Raw genomic sequence first — 16391 nt, forward strand, 5'->3', positions numbered from 1 at the left:
TTAGGTAAGCCTCTCATTTAGCCATCTGCGAAGTGTGTTCCTGTATTTAAGTTGAAAATTGCTAGCCACAGCCAGCAAACTGGAAAATATTGATTGATGTGAAATAGCCAAAAGCAACCTGAAATGTATGAATTAGACACAGTTATGATTCAACATTATTATTCATTGCTTCAACAGGATTTGCTTGCATTTCTCTTTTAAAAATAAGAGCTCAGAAGCGTTTTGATGAATCAGTGTGTATATAAGTGCAAAACGTTAAACTCTTTACAATCAGGTAGCATACCCCAGAGGAAAGTTTGATTAAACTCATACAAATTCATTTACAGTAATTAACATAACTACTGTATGCTGTACTGCTGACATCTGCCAGGAGAGGGCTGTATAGCCATAGTGACAATGTAAAAACCTCTCTGCTCTTTACCGTTATTTTTGTTCCCTAAAAATAGTGGTTTAAAAACCCCTTCTGAATTCATAAATTCCATTAAAAAAAACCCAAACAAACAAAAAACCAACAAACAAAACCAAAAACCCCCAAAAAACCCCACTTGCTTGTGAGATTTAAGTGCAGACCAAAAAAGAGACACAGAATTAGACAAAGCTCAGCATAAGGTCTCCATGCCATCATTAAATGAACGTATTGGCAAGTGTTCCTCAGCCAGTGTAGCTGTGAGTTAATGACTCTGCAAAGGCCTAGGGAACTCACCCATGGACATTGCTGGAAATCAGTAACAAAATGCTAAAATAAAATGCCCTGGAGAGGGCAGAAGGAGGCTTCAGTCAGGAGAGAACAAACAGTAGGCAAGTGAGAGAGAGAGAACAAGCAGCAGGAGGAGATTCATCTTAACCAGGTTTCCTCCTCAGGTAAACAGTTAGGCAAATCCTAATCCTCAAGTCACCACAGGCTCAGTGATACTGTTGTAATCTTTTAGTGCCTTTCTGTGCTTAGTTGGGCTTTCTAAGCTGGTGAAAAATGCAGAGAGATCAGTGTGCCAAAAATCTGTTAGGTAGTGAGATACAATTGAGAGCTATAAACCACACTTCTATATAAAAAACAATGTTTTGACAGTAGTATCTTGGGTTATACTTTATATTATTCTGTATCCTAGGGCCAAGCATGGTAGTGGATGAGGACAGCTTGATGATTCCCATCAATGAAGATGCCTATGAAGCTCTTAAGAAAAGAGAGGACTGTCTAAGTAAACTTGTTCATGAAAAGTTTGCTTGTACATTGACCTTCAAAGGAACAAAATGCACGGTTGAAGTATACAGAAAAAAAATGAAGCAGGGGATTGACATTTGTGTTTGTAAGGATGATCTCACAAGACACAAGGCTGATGCTTTGGTGAATTCAGCCAATCAATTTCTTGATCATTCAGGAGGCCTTGCTTTAGCCTTTGTGAATGCTGGAGGGCCAGAAATACAAGCAGAAAGCAATCATTATATTCAAAAGCATGGAAAACTGACAGCTGGCAAAATAGCAGTGACGGGTGGAGGGAAGCTCCCTTGTAAAAAAATTATTCATGCAGTTGGTCCATTGTGGGTTGTTTCTGAAAAGGAAAGATGTTGTGACCTACTTCAAGAAGCTATTTTGAATGTCCTGAAGTACGTTAGTATGCAAAAAAATGATATAAAGTCTGTGGCTATCCCAGCAGTGAGTTCAGGTATTTTTCAGTTCCCGCTCGATTTGTGTGCTCAAGTGATTGTAAAGGCTATAAAGGAATTTATTGAGACAAGTCCACCAAGCTGTCTCAGGGAAATTCACCTGGTAAACCCTTATGAGCCTGCAGTTGCAGAAATTAAGAAGGCCTGTGAAAAGTTTCTGGGTGATACCAGTTCACTTCAGGAAACTCTTTCAGCTTCATCAAGCCAGCTTTCAACTTGCATCAAGCATGGAGGTGTTCGCTTGACCATCGTAAGAGGATTCCTTGAAGAGCAGAAGGTAAGTCTGTCCTGTGATATGCTGAACAAGGAGTTGCCTCCCAGTCTTCGTAGGATTTGGAGCCCAAGAGTTCAGAACATATATTGATCCACTAAGTAGTTATCTTCTCAGCCTGATGAGAATTTACAAATAAATTATAGCGGCAAGGAGTTGTTGGTTTTGTTTGCTGTTTTTTTGTGGGTTGTTTGTTTGTTTGTTTCTAACTGGCTATTAAAAATCAGAACATTTTTATTTCGTTTTTGTACGCATGCTGTTATAGTGTAACAGAAAGCAGCTAAAGATTGGATAATTAATAATAACTTACCCCTATGCTAATGTTTATCTTATTATAACGTCATGGGAGTTCACATTTTATCATGCATTCCTTAAAAGTCTACTCTTATTTTTTGCCTTGCTTTTTTTCCTGTAATTTATGTTCTCACAGATGCCACTACTGGAGTTACTCAGCAAACACTGCAACAGCTGAAAATAACTTATACAGATGATGTGCACCTTACCTTTAAACAGTGCATCATTTAGATCGGTTTGTTTAATTTTTTAGCTAGAAAATCTGACGCAAAATATATGAGCTTAGTCACAGTAATCTGACAGAGCTCTTAGACTGGAAGCTACATCACAGGGATGGCATTTAGCCATTTCTTAAAAGATACAGTATTTGCTAAAGGCAAATCGTAACTTTTATTTTAAAGAACTTTTATTTTAAAGAAAGTTATTTTTGTTGATGTGAGAGCAAACGATTTCAAAGTTGACACTGTGGGGAATTTTATTAACCAATTATACAGCACTGAAAAATACCACATGCCTTCAAGACTAGGATGAAAATATGCTCCAAAGTCTTGTAACTTTAGGTAATCTTCACCAATTAAAAGTTAGAACAACCACTGCTGTTATCAGCATTCTGAAAACAAGTTTTTTGCATTTTACATATTTAATTTAAAATATAGAAGACCTGTAGGAATCTGGTCTTTCCACTGGCATTTGAAGCAACCATAGCTTTGGAGTTCCCCTGTCTGCACTGACCCTGCTAGTCTGGTGACTAACATGGGGAGCATCAGCAAGGGCTGGAATAACAGCCACAGCCATAGTTCTCTCCTGCTTGTTGATAATTGGCTGCAGAATTGCATTTGGTGAGGCATATATGGGTCACTTCCATAGCTGAAGTAATAATTCTGTTGAACACACTCAGATGACTGGAATGGGTCTTGTGCATGCTGTTGGCTTCTGAAAAGAATGTAGGCATTTACTGCCACCAGAATGTGCGTACTTTGATGTATTCCAGCACTGACCTTAGTAATAAGCAGTAGAGAATCTTTCAAACAGCTGATGTGCTGCAGCCAGGCTTTTTTAAAATGAATTGTTCCTAGAAAGAGTGCTCTCTGTAGTAGCAAAGCTTGCAAATTGCAAACTTGAGGTATGAAACTTTGCTTTTTTTTTCCAGACTACAGCTGTTGTTAATTCTGTATCTGTGAATGGCGAGCCCTACTCTCCAGTTGCAAGAACACTGCTGCAAAAAGCAGGTTCAGCTCTTCAGGATGAACTGAAGTCTCATCTTAAAGATCTTTTGTCTTATAAAATCTTAAGAACAAAAGGTTATAATCTACCCTGTGAGTTTGTGCTGCACATTGTATGGCCACAATACCACCACCCAGTGCTTCTGTGTGAGGTGATAATCGGTTCAATTGGTTTTTAATTCATTTTCATCTTGAGTGATGTGGGGACTAAACCATTTGCTTTTCATGCAGGAATTAAAAGATGCAGTGACCAGATGCCTGTATTACGTTCAGGACTGCCAATCTCCCTCAGTTTCTTTTCCAGCAACTGGCATTTGCTCGTCAATGCTGCCTATTGATGAGGTGGCACAGATCATGATTGAAGAGGTTTTAAATTTTGCCAGGGCACAGCCTGAGAAGAAGATAGATGTGCAGTTTGTCCTTTACCCAGATGACAACGATAACTATCAGGTAACAAATATGTTGTTAACTACTAAAAATGAAAACCCAAAACTGTAAAAATATTATCATAGATGACTACTGTTTAAGAAAATCTGAATTCTGTACTATTTACAATGTTTGTGAGCAGCAGGTCCCTTTATGAAACTATTTGTCTCACTAACAGGTATTACTGATCTTTACAGATCTTTATTTATCTTCACTAAACCAGAAGTCATCACTCTGTGCCTTGATTAGAAGGGAAGGGAGCTCTGAAATTCTCATGACTGCCAGAAAATTTATAAGAAAGAGTCTACTCTTAACTCATTAAAGAATGAACTTATTCCTCCTTGGGAAATTTCTTTAACCATTTTATTATTTTCTTTCATATAACGCTCCTAGGGCAAAACACTATCAACATGTTTTATGACCTAGTGTGATACAAGGGTTGCAAACAGACAGTGGGTAATTTTAACTGCAGTGAGCCATTTTCCACCTTGAATATTTAGCTGATGTGATTAATACATAGCTATTTTAGATAGCTATAAAAGTACAGTTTGCTTTTTTCCCCATTTAACTTCAACCATCCATTGTTTCAGCTGGTGCAAGAACTAGGTGGAGGGCAGTCGGAACTAGATGATCTTTAAGGTCTCTTCCAATGCAAACCATTCTATGATTGCGTGATTCCAAGATCAGATTCATGTTCTGTAACTGTTCCATAAACTCTAAAGGAAGCTGTATGGCAGCTATGTGCTCAATCCCTTGATAATCAGGGCACATCAGAAACTTTTTGCTGAAAAAAGGAAAGGCAATTTGCCAGATGCCAAATCCACTGCCTGCCAGAGCAGCACTTCTCAGATGCTTTCCATGTGTGACCATGAAGAGGACTTTTGAGGTAAAGGTAGGGGAATAGTTTGAGTTTTAAAACTGAGTAGGGGTTTGTCAGCATTAAACTGCAAGTAACGAACATCTTTTTCTGGTGTGGTTCCGTGAGTCCCAGATATCCCACAACAACAAGCAGTTGTTAAAGCTGCTATTCAGTGTACAAGGGGCGTCTTACCTTAGGAGATGTAGAAGAACAGGAATGCTTTTGGTATCGTCAGGAATAAAATTTGGGGAAAAGCTGACAAACGTCCACTGTTAATAATTTCAGAACTGGGGGGAAGAGGAAGCAGCTGTAAACTGCTTATCTATCAGAGTTTTGAAAAGACAAATTGTGTATTTGACAACAGAGATTTCAAACTGTGCCTGAATGTTTTTCTTCCAAGGTTTTCCAGAGAAAATTTGATTTGGTAACACACACACTGGGAAAAAGTCAGTATTACAAGAGAAGTGATCATTTGAGTAAGTAATGGGCAGAAGGGGCATTTCAAGTAAATAAGCATTCCAGATTTGAGAATCTGAAATCACATTCCTTTAGAAAGAACTCAGTGTTTGCATGTTTCTTGGGGGAAGGAGGAGGCAAAAATATGTGAGTGCTTTGCATTTTTACATTGATAGGAATGGAACTGGGCACTCCCTTATAAGATTTTAAACATAAAAATCATTGTGCTTAACCTGTTGGAAGTATATAGTGGAAGGCAAATAAATTTTGCATGTGTGTTTTGGTTTGGTTTTGTGGGTTTTTGTTCTTCTTTTTTGTCCTGGAAACCTTACCTCCTGGTATGTAAACTCTTTTTTGTTTTGAACATACCAGATGAGCAGTGTGTTTCTTGCAATCTACATCTTGGATTACACATAAGAAATTGTGACAGCACTAGAAAGCTCTTCACTCTTCAAGTGCACTTCTAAAAAGAAAATAATTTTCTTTCAGATACAGAGTCAGGCAGTCGAAGTGTAAAAAAAGCTGCAAATAGTGAGCCTGCTATTGAACTTAAAGGGAACACACCTATGGCATTGGAAGCAGCAGAATCGTGGCTCCAAAGCATGATACAAATTGAGGGAAGTCACCATGCTGTTATTGAAAACAACTACATTTTTAGCCTTGGTAGAAAGGAGTTTGTGGATCTATCTCAAGAGCAGCTTTCTAGTGTATGTGTATCAGAAGTGGTGAAAGGTGGAAAAGCAAGACTGGAATTTTGTGGCCCTCCTGACGCTGTGATTGGTGCGGTGCTCGCAACTGAAAAATTACTGCTTCGTATGCAAGAGGAGACTACAGCCAAACAAAAGGAACTGCTGTACTTAATGAGTACGTAAACTAAATAAGTGACTAATGAAGTAAGTAAAGTAAGTGCCTAAATGAAGTCAAGTATGAAGCAACATCTATCTGTGTATTGCTGAGAGTGGAGACTATTCAGTTCACATACATACTGAGCATACCTTTAATTACTGATATTACTGTACTTTGATCTCTGAGCCCCTGAAAGACCATTTGTTATCTTTGGTTACCCTCTTGGAAGTATTCCCAGTTGGGCACAGCTTATAGACGGCCTGGCCATCATTGTAGACCCAGCTGTAACTGGCTTCCTCCAGGACAGCATCACTTTACAGCTTGGCCACTGGAGACTGACAAAACTTGCACTTGATAAACACATACCTTTGCTGAGCTGTTTTGCTAGCTGCAGCTTAACACCTGCTGCAGGACCCACCTTGGCCTTGTTCTGCAGAGTCCTTGTCTTTCCTTGAGGATGATAAGGGGGCTTGAGCCATATAAAGACAGGCTGAGAAAGTTGGAGCTGTTCAGCCTAGAGAAGAGAAGGCTGTGTGGAGACCTCATGGCAGCCTTCCAGTATCTGAAGGGGGCCTACAAAGATGCAGGAGAGGCACTCTTCATCAAGGACTGTAGTGATAGGACAAGGGGGAATGGGTTTAAACTGTAACAGGGGAAGTTCAGGTTAGATCTAATGAAGTTCTTTGCTGTGAACTGGAACAGGTTGCCCAAGGAAGTTGTGAATGCTCCATCCCTGGCAGTGTTCCAGGCTAGGCTGGATGGAGTCTTGGGTACATGGTTTAGTGTGTGATGTCCCTGGCCATGGCAGGAGGGTTGGAACGAGGTGATCTTAAGGTCTTGGGTTGGATCTTTCCAACCCAAACCGTTCTATCATTCTATGATTAAGTTGATAGAAGTAGTGCATTACAGAAAGCTACTGAGCGATCAGTTTTTCCCCATCTTTGTATAGTCATTCAATATAGATACCATTATGTAAAAGTTGAGCTGTGGAGAGATGTAATGGAGAAGATCAATTGTTTTCAGTTTTGGTTTGTTGGTTGTTTTTGGTTTTTTTTGTTCACTCTCTTTCTGGTTTCTTTAATAAATACAGGAAGAAAGAAAAAAAAGAAAGAATAAATTAAAATATACATATGTATCAGTCCCTCTCAATATTAGCCTGTGGCATTACTTCAGAGAATATTTAACATTCTTTGTTTTTAACTAAACTGTGAAACTAAAGTATTGGATCCTTCTTCCTTGCCTGTACCTCAGATATTATGATCGATGAAAATTTTACTCCCTTATTTGTAACTAGGCCAAGAAGAAGGACACCTTCACAAGACAAATACTACTGAATGCATCCAGATTTCACTGATAGAATCACACCTTCAGGAGTTTAAAGAGAGAGAGAAAGAGTTTGAAAAAGCTGGGCTTTGTGTTCTCAAGGTAATGAGGGTAATAATGGAAAAAAATAAATCTCAGCTGATATGTTTGAACTAAACATGCTTAAAAAACTCAAGTGAACTATTTCAATATATTGCTTTTAAAAGTTAAGATCAAATCAGCCTAATCCTTAAAACAAATGTAGTCTTTACTGCTAATAAAAAGTATTTTAAAGCATAATGCAACTCCAAAATTGTGGTTAAATTCTGAGAAGTCTTTTTAACTGTACTGTATATTCAAATGTTCCCTTGTAGGACTCTAGAGAAAGATGAGATTGGTATGTTAGAATGAGCACAATATTCCAGGACACTAATGCAGCATGTCTGTTTTCTTCTTGTGTAACCATGTTTCTGAGAGACATGGAATAGCGATGTGGTTCTTTTTCTGTGGATCAGCTGCACACTTCAAATACCTGATCTGCTCTGTGGTCAGTGCCTTTAAGCTAAATCTAAAGTTCTGCCACTATAGAACATAGCCTGACCAAAAGCACTCATGAATTTCATGGGTATTGGTGTCTGTCTGCTTATACTACACTATTATTTATGTCACAGATTGAAAAGATACATAATCCTCTTTTATCTGCTGCATTCCAACAAATGAAAAAAAAAGTAGAAGAAAACCAATATACCTACAAAACAACACACAAGTTGTACCAGCGTGTTCCGGTGCAGTTCTGTGACTTGGTGTGCCAGACTGGGTTTCACAGGATGTATTCTCCACCAACAGGTAATAATTTGCTTTGGCATCTTTAATCAAAATGAACTTAGTGACTGATTACTAAAAAGTTGGATTAAAATAATAAAAAAAGCATTCCTAAACAAGAACTGTTTCTTACCTGTATTTAGAGTTGTATGAGCTTAATTTTTTATCTGTGGTAAGATTTTCCTGGTGTCCTTCCTGGTAGTCAGTATGGCTCTGGGAGGACAAGGCTGGATTCTAGCCTAGCCCAGACACTGCTGACAGAATTGTTAACATACACACACATAATGCCATGTCCATGTTTTCTTTTATTGTGTCACTCTTTAAAAAAAGTCAGAAGTCAGCGTCTTTATTTACTTGCTGCAGCTTGATGTTTTAAAACATGTTCAAAGGAATCACAGAGTAATTAAGGCTGGAAGGTACTTCTAAGGGTCATCTAGGTTAACCCCCTGCTCAGATCAGGTGCAGTCAGAATCTGACTGAGCAGACTGCCATTCGAACTAGGTTATGCTTAGGAAGAAAGTTGTGGTGTAGTAGACAGATGTTTTCAGAAATGGAAAGGATAAGCAGTTAGTGCTTCATCCTGCAATAGGGGAAGGGTGTGAAATTTTGCTGGTCAAATGCAGAACTGGGATTTCAGACAGTAAACTGTTCCAAAAAGGGAGGTTTGCCTTTCCTTGTCTCTGCAGTATATGTGGCACATTTTCACCCTTTCAAAGTAATAAATAGGATGATGGTCTCATTTAATTTATTTGCAGTTTTCCAGGCCATACACAAATAGCATTTTCATACAGCGTTCTTATAAATCTCAAAGCTTTTATTTTGTAGTTTGTTATTAAAATCTTGCTGCCTTATCAGAGCCCTTAGTACCTGCTGGCTGAAGTGTTTATATAAATACATTATACCTCGATGTTTCTATCACTGGATTAACAGTTAAAGCTGAATGGTCATCACTGGAGCAGCAGTTAAATCAGAACGGCCATCAGCTGTCACTGCTCGTGATTCCAGTGGGAGGCCAGTGCTAGCATTAGAGCCACTTAATGCAGATTTACTTGTAAGAGGATGGCACACATTCAGCAGTAACATGAATGTAATAAAACATAATACTGAATCAAGAAGCAGTCTCTTAGTGCAACCACCCCACAAGAACCAATTGTTAAAGGCTTTTTTTTTTTTTTCCCTTCTAAAAATATTTCTTTCTTTTTCCAGAACAAAAATGTGGAGCTGGCATCTACTTTAAAAGGAACCCGAAAAGTCTAATCGAGGATAAAAACACATGGAAAACAGACTCTAAAATGTATGTGTTTGAGGCTGAGGTATTAACAGGCTTATACACTAAAGGCAACTCATCTTATATTATGCCACCAGCAGTGGAGGGGGATGCCATTAAGGTATATGACAGCTTGGTAGATGATGTAAACAATCCTGACACCTTTGTCATCTGCCAGAGTGCTCAGGCCCTTCCACGGTATTTGTTGACTTGTTCCCAAGTGAGGGAGATGTATATGGCCCTCTGAGGAAACCAGCAGTATCCTGAACAAGAATTAATCAGAGCTGTAGCTATTGTGAAGCCCCCTCAGAACAGAGTCTGGTACTTAGAGAGGATGATCTAGCTAGTAACATGCTGTGATCAAAGTGCCTTGTGCAAAGTGCTCTGAAATATCCATGAACAAACGAAGTAAGTCAATATGTCAAGGAGGTTAGAACAAAACTATGTGTGAGTGGAAGCAGAAGGAAAAGCATCACAAAATACAGTTTAACATTTATCTGGTCATTTATGCCTTAAAATGCTCTTAGCATGTGACTATACACTTGATGTTTGCATAGGTTGTTACTCTTGCATTACGCTTTCTTAATCTGAGATATTATGTATGTTATTGAAACCCAAGAAATCGTGATTGTGCCTTTGATTCTTAATTTTTCTTTTGACTTAACACATAAATGTATCAGGTGAAAGCTGTTTCCCACTCTGGGACATGCTATTAAATGCACATAGTTATGGTAAGTGTGAGGTGATAAATACTTCATGTTTTCTAACAGTAGTTGTTATTACAGTTTTTATCAGTTAAGATATTCCGAGCATTGTAGGTATATGTATTCAAAACAAAAAGTATGACTGATGCTATTATTTTTCCATATAGTCTTAAAAAGTTGACTTGACTGTAATCGAGCTTCAGATTTTCTCAGTGGCACTGAATCTTTTTGAAAGGCTACAGAATAGTAGAGAACTGATTCAAGCTACAGTGTGAAATTTCTCTTTACTTAATCTCCTTTACTGGTATCTTTTAAAGATTACCGTGTCATCCTTGTAGCCAGGTATCCCCCAACACAGGGTCTGGAGTGTCCCGAAGCCAGTGATTGGAAAAGCCTAAGAGCTACTATACTTTCGCCAATGTAAAAGGGGATTCAGTCCAGCTCTTGGCTACTTTGAAACTTTCTGTACCAACACCTGAAGCTATGCCTGATGTTAGCAGGATTCAAAACAAATCTACTGCCCCCATCTAAAAGCTACCACCAGATTTGTCCAATCTGAAGCATTTAAAACTATCAGTTACAGCCCTAACAGTGCTGTAATACAGAAACAAAGGCTCGTCTGTCAATATCCTGTCTGCTTCTAAACTGGAAAGCCACCTGTGGTTAAAATAGTAATTATATGGGGAGAAGAAGGACTTGCATAGAACCACTAGAAACCGACAATGACATCATATAGAAAACATTTCAGCCACATGTAAAGCACTTTGCTAACGGAGAGTGGTCTGAACCCTAAAAAACAGATGAAATCAGCATTTAATAAAACTTTTCAAAATAATCTCTTCATTAATTTGTTTGCTTACAAGGGCGCTGAGGCACTGGCACAGGTTGCCCAGGTAAGATGTGGCTGCCCCATCCCTGGTGCAGTGTTCAGGGCCAGGTTGGACAGGGCTTGGAGCAACCTGGCCTAGTGGAAGATGTCCCTGCCCATGGCAGGGGGTTGGAACTAGATGATCTTTGAGGTCTCTTCCAGCCCAAACCATTCCATGGTTCTGTGAATTCCAGCACATTTTTACTGCACCTGCAACTCCCAAGATTAACAGTCACAGTGCTAGGGACCATCCAAAAGAAATTAAGTTATAAGAGTCTAATTCTGAACTCTTAAGTCAGGTTGCAAGTGGAATTTTTTTTTAAGCGTTGCAAAACAAACTTTTAAATTAACGTATTAATGATTTGGGGTTTTATTAGTATTTTTTTAAGATTAGCTATGTCTACATTGTTGTAAAAGAACCTTCTGACATACAAGTCTTTTGCCCTCAGAAATCTCATAGTTGCATCTAAATAGTCTGCTGGAAGTTTTGAAACAGAATTAGTCTATTCCTATTTCAGCTTTTCCATTTAAAGAACCAATTCTCTATTTCTGTCCCATTTTTCCTCATGTTTTTTGATTCACACCTTACTACCAAGAAAACACACAGCTGTAGATTAAAGGTTTGTTAGACAGCACTGAACAAGAATAAGCCCTTATTTCAGCTTGCTTCAAGACATTTAATTTTTTAAAAGAGTTTCATGGCAGGATTTTTTTCCCGTTTTCTTTTTTGAAAAACCCTCAGTACAGACTTTCTGAACAACTGCAACAATTTCTAACAAGCACCAGTTTTCAGAAAACCTTAAGGAATTGGGCATTTTTGGCACAATGCGCAGCTTTTCTCCTGCTCAGCATGAAGAACAGTTCGTAACAATGTATTACGTTAATAACCCTTTTATTAACTTTGTAGCTACTCTTAACTGCATCAGAAAAAACGTTGGTAGTCAGTTTAACAGAAAAAATGATTACTGAGAAAACTTTAACAGCTTGCTCCAGTGCCCAGCACATGCTTCCTCCTCCCTCCACGTACACCCGCAGTTTAAAGGATTCAGTCTTACTGAATATTTATCTTCCATTTTATTATAGCAAGATATTTTCTAGTATACAATTTCTACTTAAGTTCATCAGTACTCTCTGCACTTGGTAATATAACAGATATACTTTTATATATATACACATACAGGTTTTTTAAAAAATGGTCATGTAAGAGGTTGTATATAATTATTTTCAACTGGTCCATAAAAAGAATAATTCCATATACAGAAACTAGAAAATAAACCCAGCACAAACCAGATGTACCAAGTAGTACATATTAAAATAATTACCACAGTAATTGAAAATTCTTTATCTTAGTCCTACAATAATCAGTTAGCCAGAGGCTATTCCACAGTCTCTGGGATTTCTCTGTCATCCACAATAAGGGTATGAATAATTCCTTCCTTTCGTTTCCCACTACTGACAGCCTTAATGCAACAGCTGTGATCACCAACACTGAAGTGAGTTTCAGTCCCATCTTCTACAAACTCACCCTGGGAGAAAGGAGACAAGAATAAAACCAAACACATGTTACTTTAGTAAAGTAAAAAGCTCAAGTGCATCAGACTGTTTCCAAGGTCAAGATCCCTCCTGGTTCCCACAATTACAGCAGCTGTGGGTACCTGTGACAAATACAGTGCAAATGCTGAACAAAACTGTGGAATCTCAGACTGGGGCTTGGTCGAGGCGTCCAGTTAAAGATTTGTGGCTATTAGGAGGCAATCAAAATTTCACATGATCAGAAGTGGTAAAACCGAAGCTTGTGAATCAATATCGTTGATCCATGTCAGTAAAACAAAAACAGGAAAGAAAGATTCGTTCTGAGTTGTGTAGTACAGTCAGTAAGTACCACACACTGAGGCTGAAGTGGTAGCAAAACATGAAGTATTCAGTGGTGCCACCCGCAGCACGATGAAGAGATCCCTGACTGGAGTGCAAGAGTTGCATGGTTCAGATACACACCTCCTGCTGCAATTATGTGATTTCCCATTACGGATTTTGCCACAGACGGCTGTGTTTTTGTCATGAGCTTCTGATTATGACATTTTTTTCATGATCTTCTGATTTTTCATCAGAAAAATCTGTGTGCTGCTCTAAGGCAAGCACAGTTTCACAACGAAACCTGTACATGTAGCTTGCATGAATATCTCCTAGTGCATTTATTACATCATGGGAAAGGCTGAGAACCATCAAGAACAGAAGTTCTGATTCACTGAGAAAGGATGTTTCTTCCACTGATTATCAAAGAAACATCTGGTGAATCTTTTCATCCTGTTTTCAAGCATAGTAAACCTGTTGATTTTACAGTTTGTACTCATCCAGGGGCTTACTTGTGGCAGTAGTAAACACAGTGACAGCTCTCTAGTGAGAAAGCACACCCTTTGAGAATGAGGAAGCCTACATAGTATGCATACTGAAAGCCATTTATATCACAGTATAAAAAGACACCAAACAGAGTAAGCCTTCTAGCTGTCAACCTGATCTAACAAATGATGCAGATGTGACAGAAAGACAAAAAATTGTATTTGTTTCAATGAGACTATTAAGTCCTATCTTAGGGACCATCTCTAGATGGAAAAAAATCCTGAGTCAGACTACATGTGTTTAACTTTCAGTCACTGCTAACATGAGCAGGTTTGGAGGTGGTGGCTCCACACTCTGCATTACACTCAAGTCCCTCTCACTCCCCTGAAGGTTTTCTTGTAAAAACCCTGGACAACCAACCCAGATTCATTTTGCTTGTCTAAAAAGTGTAAAAAAAAAGCATTGTTTACCCTTAAATAGCTAGATGTTTGGCATCCTAATTCAAATACTGTCAGTTATAAGATACAGCGAAGGTCATTCAGAACAGACTCATAGTGTACTGCCTGTCCAGGTCTATGCTCGTACTCTGTGCTAAAGTGAGGTAACATGCCCCTCTGTGGCTCACTTTGCTAAGCTTTGGTTTCCTAGCCATAGCCTGTGAAAAACCTTTGGAGATGATCACCTACCGCTGTTTCCATTTTTTGACCATTGCACCACACATCCATAGTGTCCTTTTCTGTGAAGGAGACGGAAAACAAAAAGTAGAAAGAACAAGATTATTTTTTTCCCCCCTTACAGACAAGAAGATCTAAGAATTTTAAAGATTTACTGTGGAATTTTACTTTCAGTACCCAAAACAAGCTCCTTGTTAGCCATAGTACCCAGGCTACAGCGTTTGTTCTCATACTGGAGAGATGGGTGGCTCTGGCATCAACTGGCAAACAAATCTTGCTATCAACATACATTTTTACCTTTCCCTAGCCCTGGCTACTGTTCTGGATTGGTCTGAATATTGTCAGAGATATTCTGACATTCTTAAACTGAAGAACTTGAAGAAAGAAAAACTTAGTAACTTCTGCTCATTATTCGAGTGCTGCTCATTCAGTGAAGCTCTAACATCTTTTTCCAGGTCAGCTTAATTCAAAAGCAGCTTTATTTAACATTCATCAAACTGTATTATTAAAATCTCTTTGAAAACGTAAGTACCACTTTAAATATCAATCTTAGATTTTTTTCATTTGAAATGAGCATATTTTTTTACCTCTCCCAGTACATCCTCCTTAAATACTTTGCTCTAGAATTCACATTACTGACACTGTCATCCACAGGACATCACTAGAGAGCTGAACATTGCTTGCCTTTTAAGTAAGCACAGGGAGATCAAGGAGACTAACCTGTTTCTGCCATTAAAATTGTCTTTCTGCCCCACTCCCCTTCAGTTTAGAGCAGTTCAATCTGTCCTGAGGCTTAAGAGGAGATAATAGCCCAAGATGTCTTGTCTCCGGGTCTAACTATACAGCAATACTTAAGTGGAAGTTTTCCCACTAGATGCCACAGACAAATTCCTCAGGGGATCCCTTCCTCACATCTGCTTGTAATGTATTTGGGAAAGAGGGGGCAGAAAAGATGTACTGCCTTGCTATTAAGGAAGCAGCTAAGAAGTGATGTAGAAAAAAGGATGCCAATTAATCTATCAAAAATGTAGAGTAACACCACAGAATCATATAGTTGCATTTTCCCAATTTACAGACTTCTTGACTTAGGCTTATGATTTTTGGAAGGAAAGCCTGGTTACCTGGGTAACAAGCTTACACACAGTGGGTTTGATCACCACACAGACAATGCTTCTGTAACATGCTTTACCTGGACAACTGTCTTGCTACCTTGCTAGGGCTTTCTTTTCTATGTTTTTTTAAATCTAGACCATACTGCTGTAGGCTCACACAGGCATAACAATACCATTATTTTTCAAACTGTCTTTGGCATGTAATCCTAAACTTCCAGACCTAGGATTTTACACTGCAACAGTTCTAGTCACTGAACTGTGCTTTCTTTTCATTACCAGTTATTAAATGTGTACAAGTTTACTCAAAGGCAGCAACACAAAGTCATTCAGTGTTTACTTACCTAGAACAACTCTATAGTCTGCACCACCCAAACTCAGTACCCAAGTATTGGTTGTTTTTAACCTGTTCTCCATATACTTCTTGAGGCTCTTCCCATTGATCTCCAAAGTATATTCATATGCAAAGCCACTAACAGCATCAATGTTAATAGTAGCTTTTGTTTTGGCTGCTCCAACAGTGAATGTTTCTTTACCCACTAATTTAAACATCCATTCTTTTCTTATTTCTTCCTGCAAAACAAAACAGACAATGTGTATTAATTGATAAAACATGAATGCATGTTTTAGTGTAAAAAAATCTAACTAGAACTCAGGAAACAGCTCAGTACTTAACTATTATTTCCTAAAGAATGAATATATGGTATTTCCTGTGTCTACAACGCCTCTGCCCAAGTATGGCAAAGCACTTCATGAATACTCATACCTTACTTGTAATTGCAAAAAGAAATTAGGTAAAATTAATCAACTGAATATACCTCACTTGCATTTATTAGTCTTTTTGTTTGTTCTGATGCCTGTTGCATGGAAGTGCATTTACATAATCTGTATCATAGTGAATTTTGAGCACACAGCAATTTCACCTTTCCATCAACATAGACGACACGTTTTCCTGAAGTGGTCCCATGTTCAAATTCAATCTTATGAACACCATCACTTAAAGCTACTTCCCAAACAGCCACCAAATCTGTCATCTTCTCTAAGTGGCCGTAGAGAGACCTACGGAAAAACCAGTAAAGTCAGTCAATTGTCATTGAAAGACTTCAATTACTGATGTATAGAGTTCAAAGCTTTACTGCTTCAGGGCAAGTCACTTTTTACAGATGAAAAGTGAGACTTGAAAGAATAAGCCTACAGAATGGCTTCTTTTTTCATGTTTTTCAAACACTTAAATATGACAAAATATCACAAAATATAAACAGACAGTTAAA

The 16391-nt window shown here is 38.4% G+C and overlaps 2 protein-coding genes across 2 annotated transcripts; one reads left to right on the top strand and one right to left on the bottom strand.

The window, feature by feature from the left end:
- The first annotated feature begins 1114 nt into the window (after positions 1-1114).
- PARP9 (poly (ADP-ribose) polymerase family, member 9) lies at positions 1115-9675 on the top strand. The gene is made up of 8 exons (XM_010009416.1): positions 1115-1939; positions 3378-3602; positions 3682-3900; positions 5136-5211; positions 5681-6055; positions 7332-7462; positions 8011-8185; positions 9368-9675. Exons 1-8 carry the CDS (start codon positions 1115-1117, stop codon positions 9673-9675), a joined length of 2334 nt encoding a protein of 777 aa, XP_010007718.1.
- Positions 9676-12146: 2471 nt separating this feature from the next.
- On the bottom strand, positions 12147-16178 carry FAIM (Fas apoptotic inhibitory molecule). Its single transcript, XM_010009417.1, has 4 exons — positions 16044-16178; positions 15465-15693; positions 14024-14073; positions 12147-12526 (listed from the first exon to the last, which is right to left on the bottom strand). The coding sequence occupies exons 1-4, from the start codon at positions 16152-16154 to the stop codon at positions 12377-12379; spliced, it is 540 nt and encodes a 179-aa protein (XP_010007719.1). The 5' UTR covers positions 16155-16178; the 3' UTR covers positions 12147-12376.
- Between the last annotated feature and the right edge of the window lie 213 nt (positions 16179-16391).

The sequence above is a fragment of the Nestor notabilis genome, unplaced genomic scaffold (assembly GCF_000696875.1).
Source record: "Nestor notabilis isolate BGI_N333 unplaced genomic scaffold, ASM69687v1 scaffold6742, whole genome shotgun sequence".
Lineage (NCBI taxonomy): Eukaryota > Metazoa > Chordata > Aves > Psittaciformes > Psittacidae > Nestor > Nestor notabilis.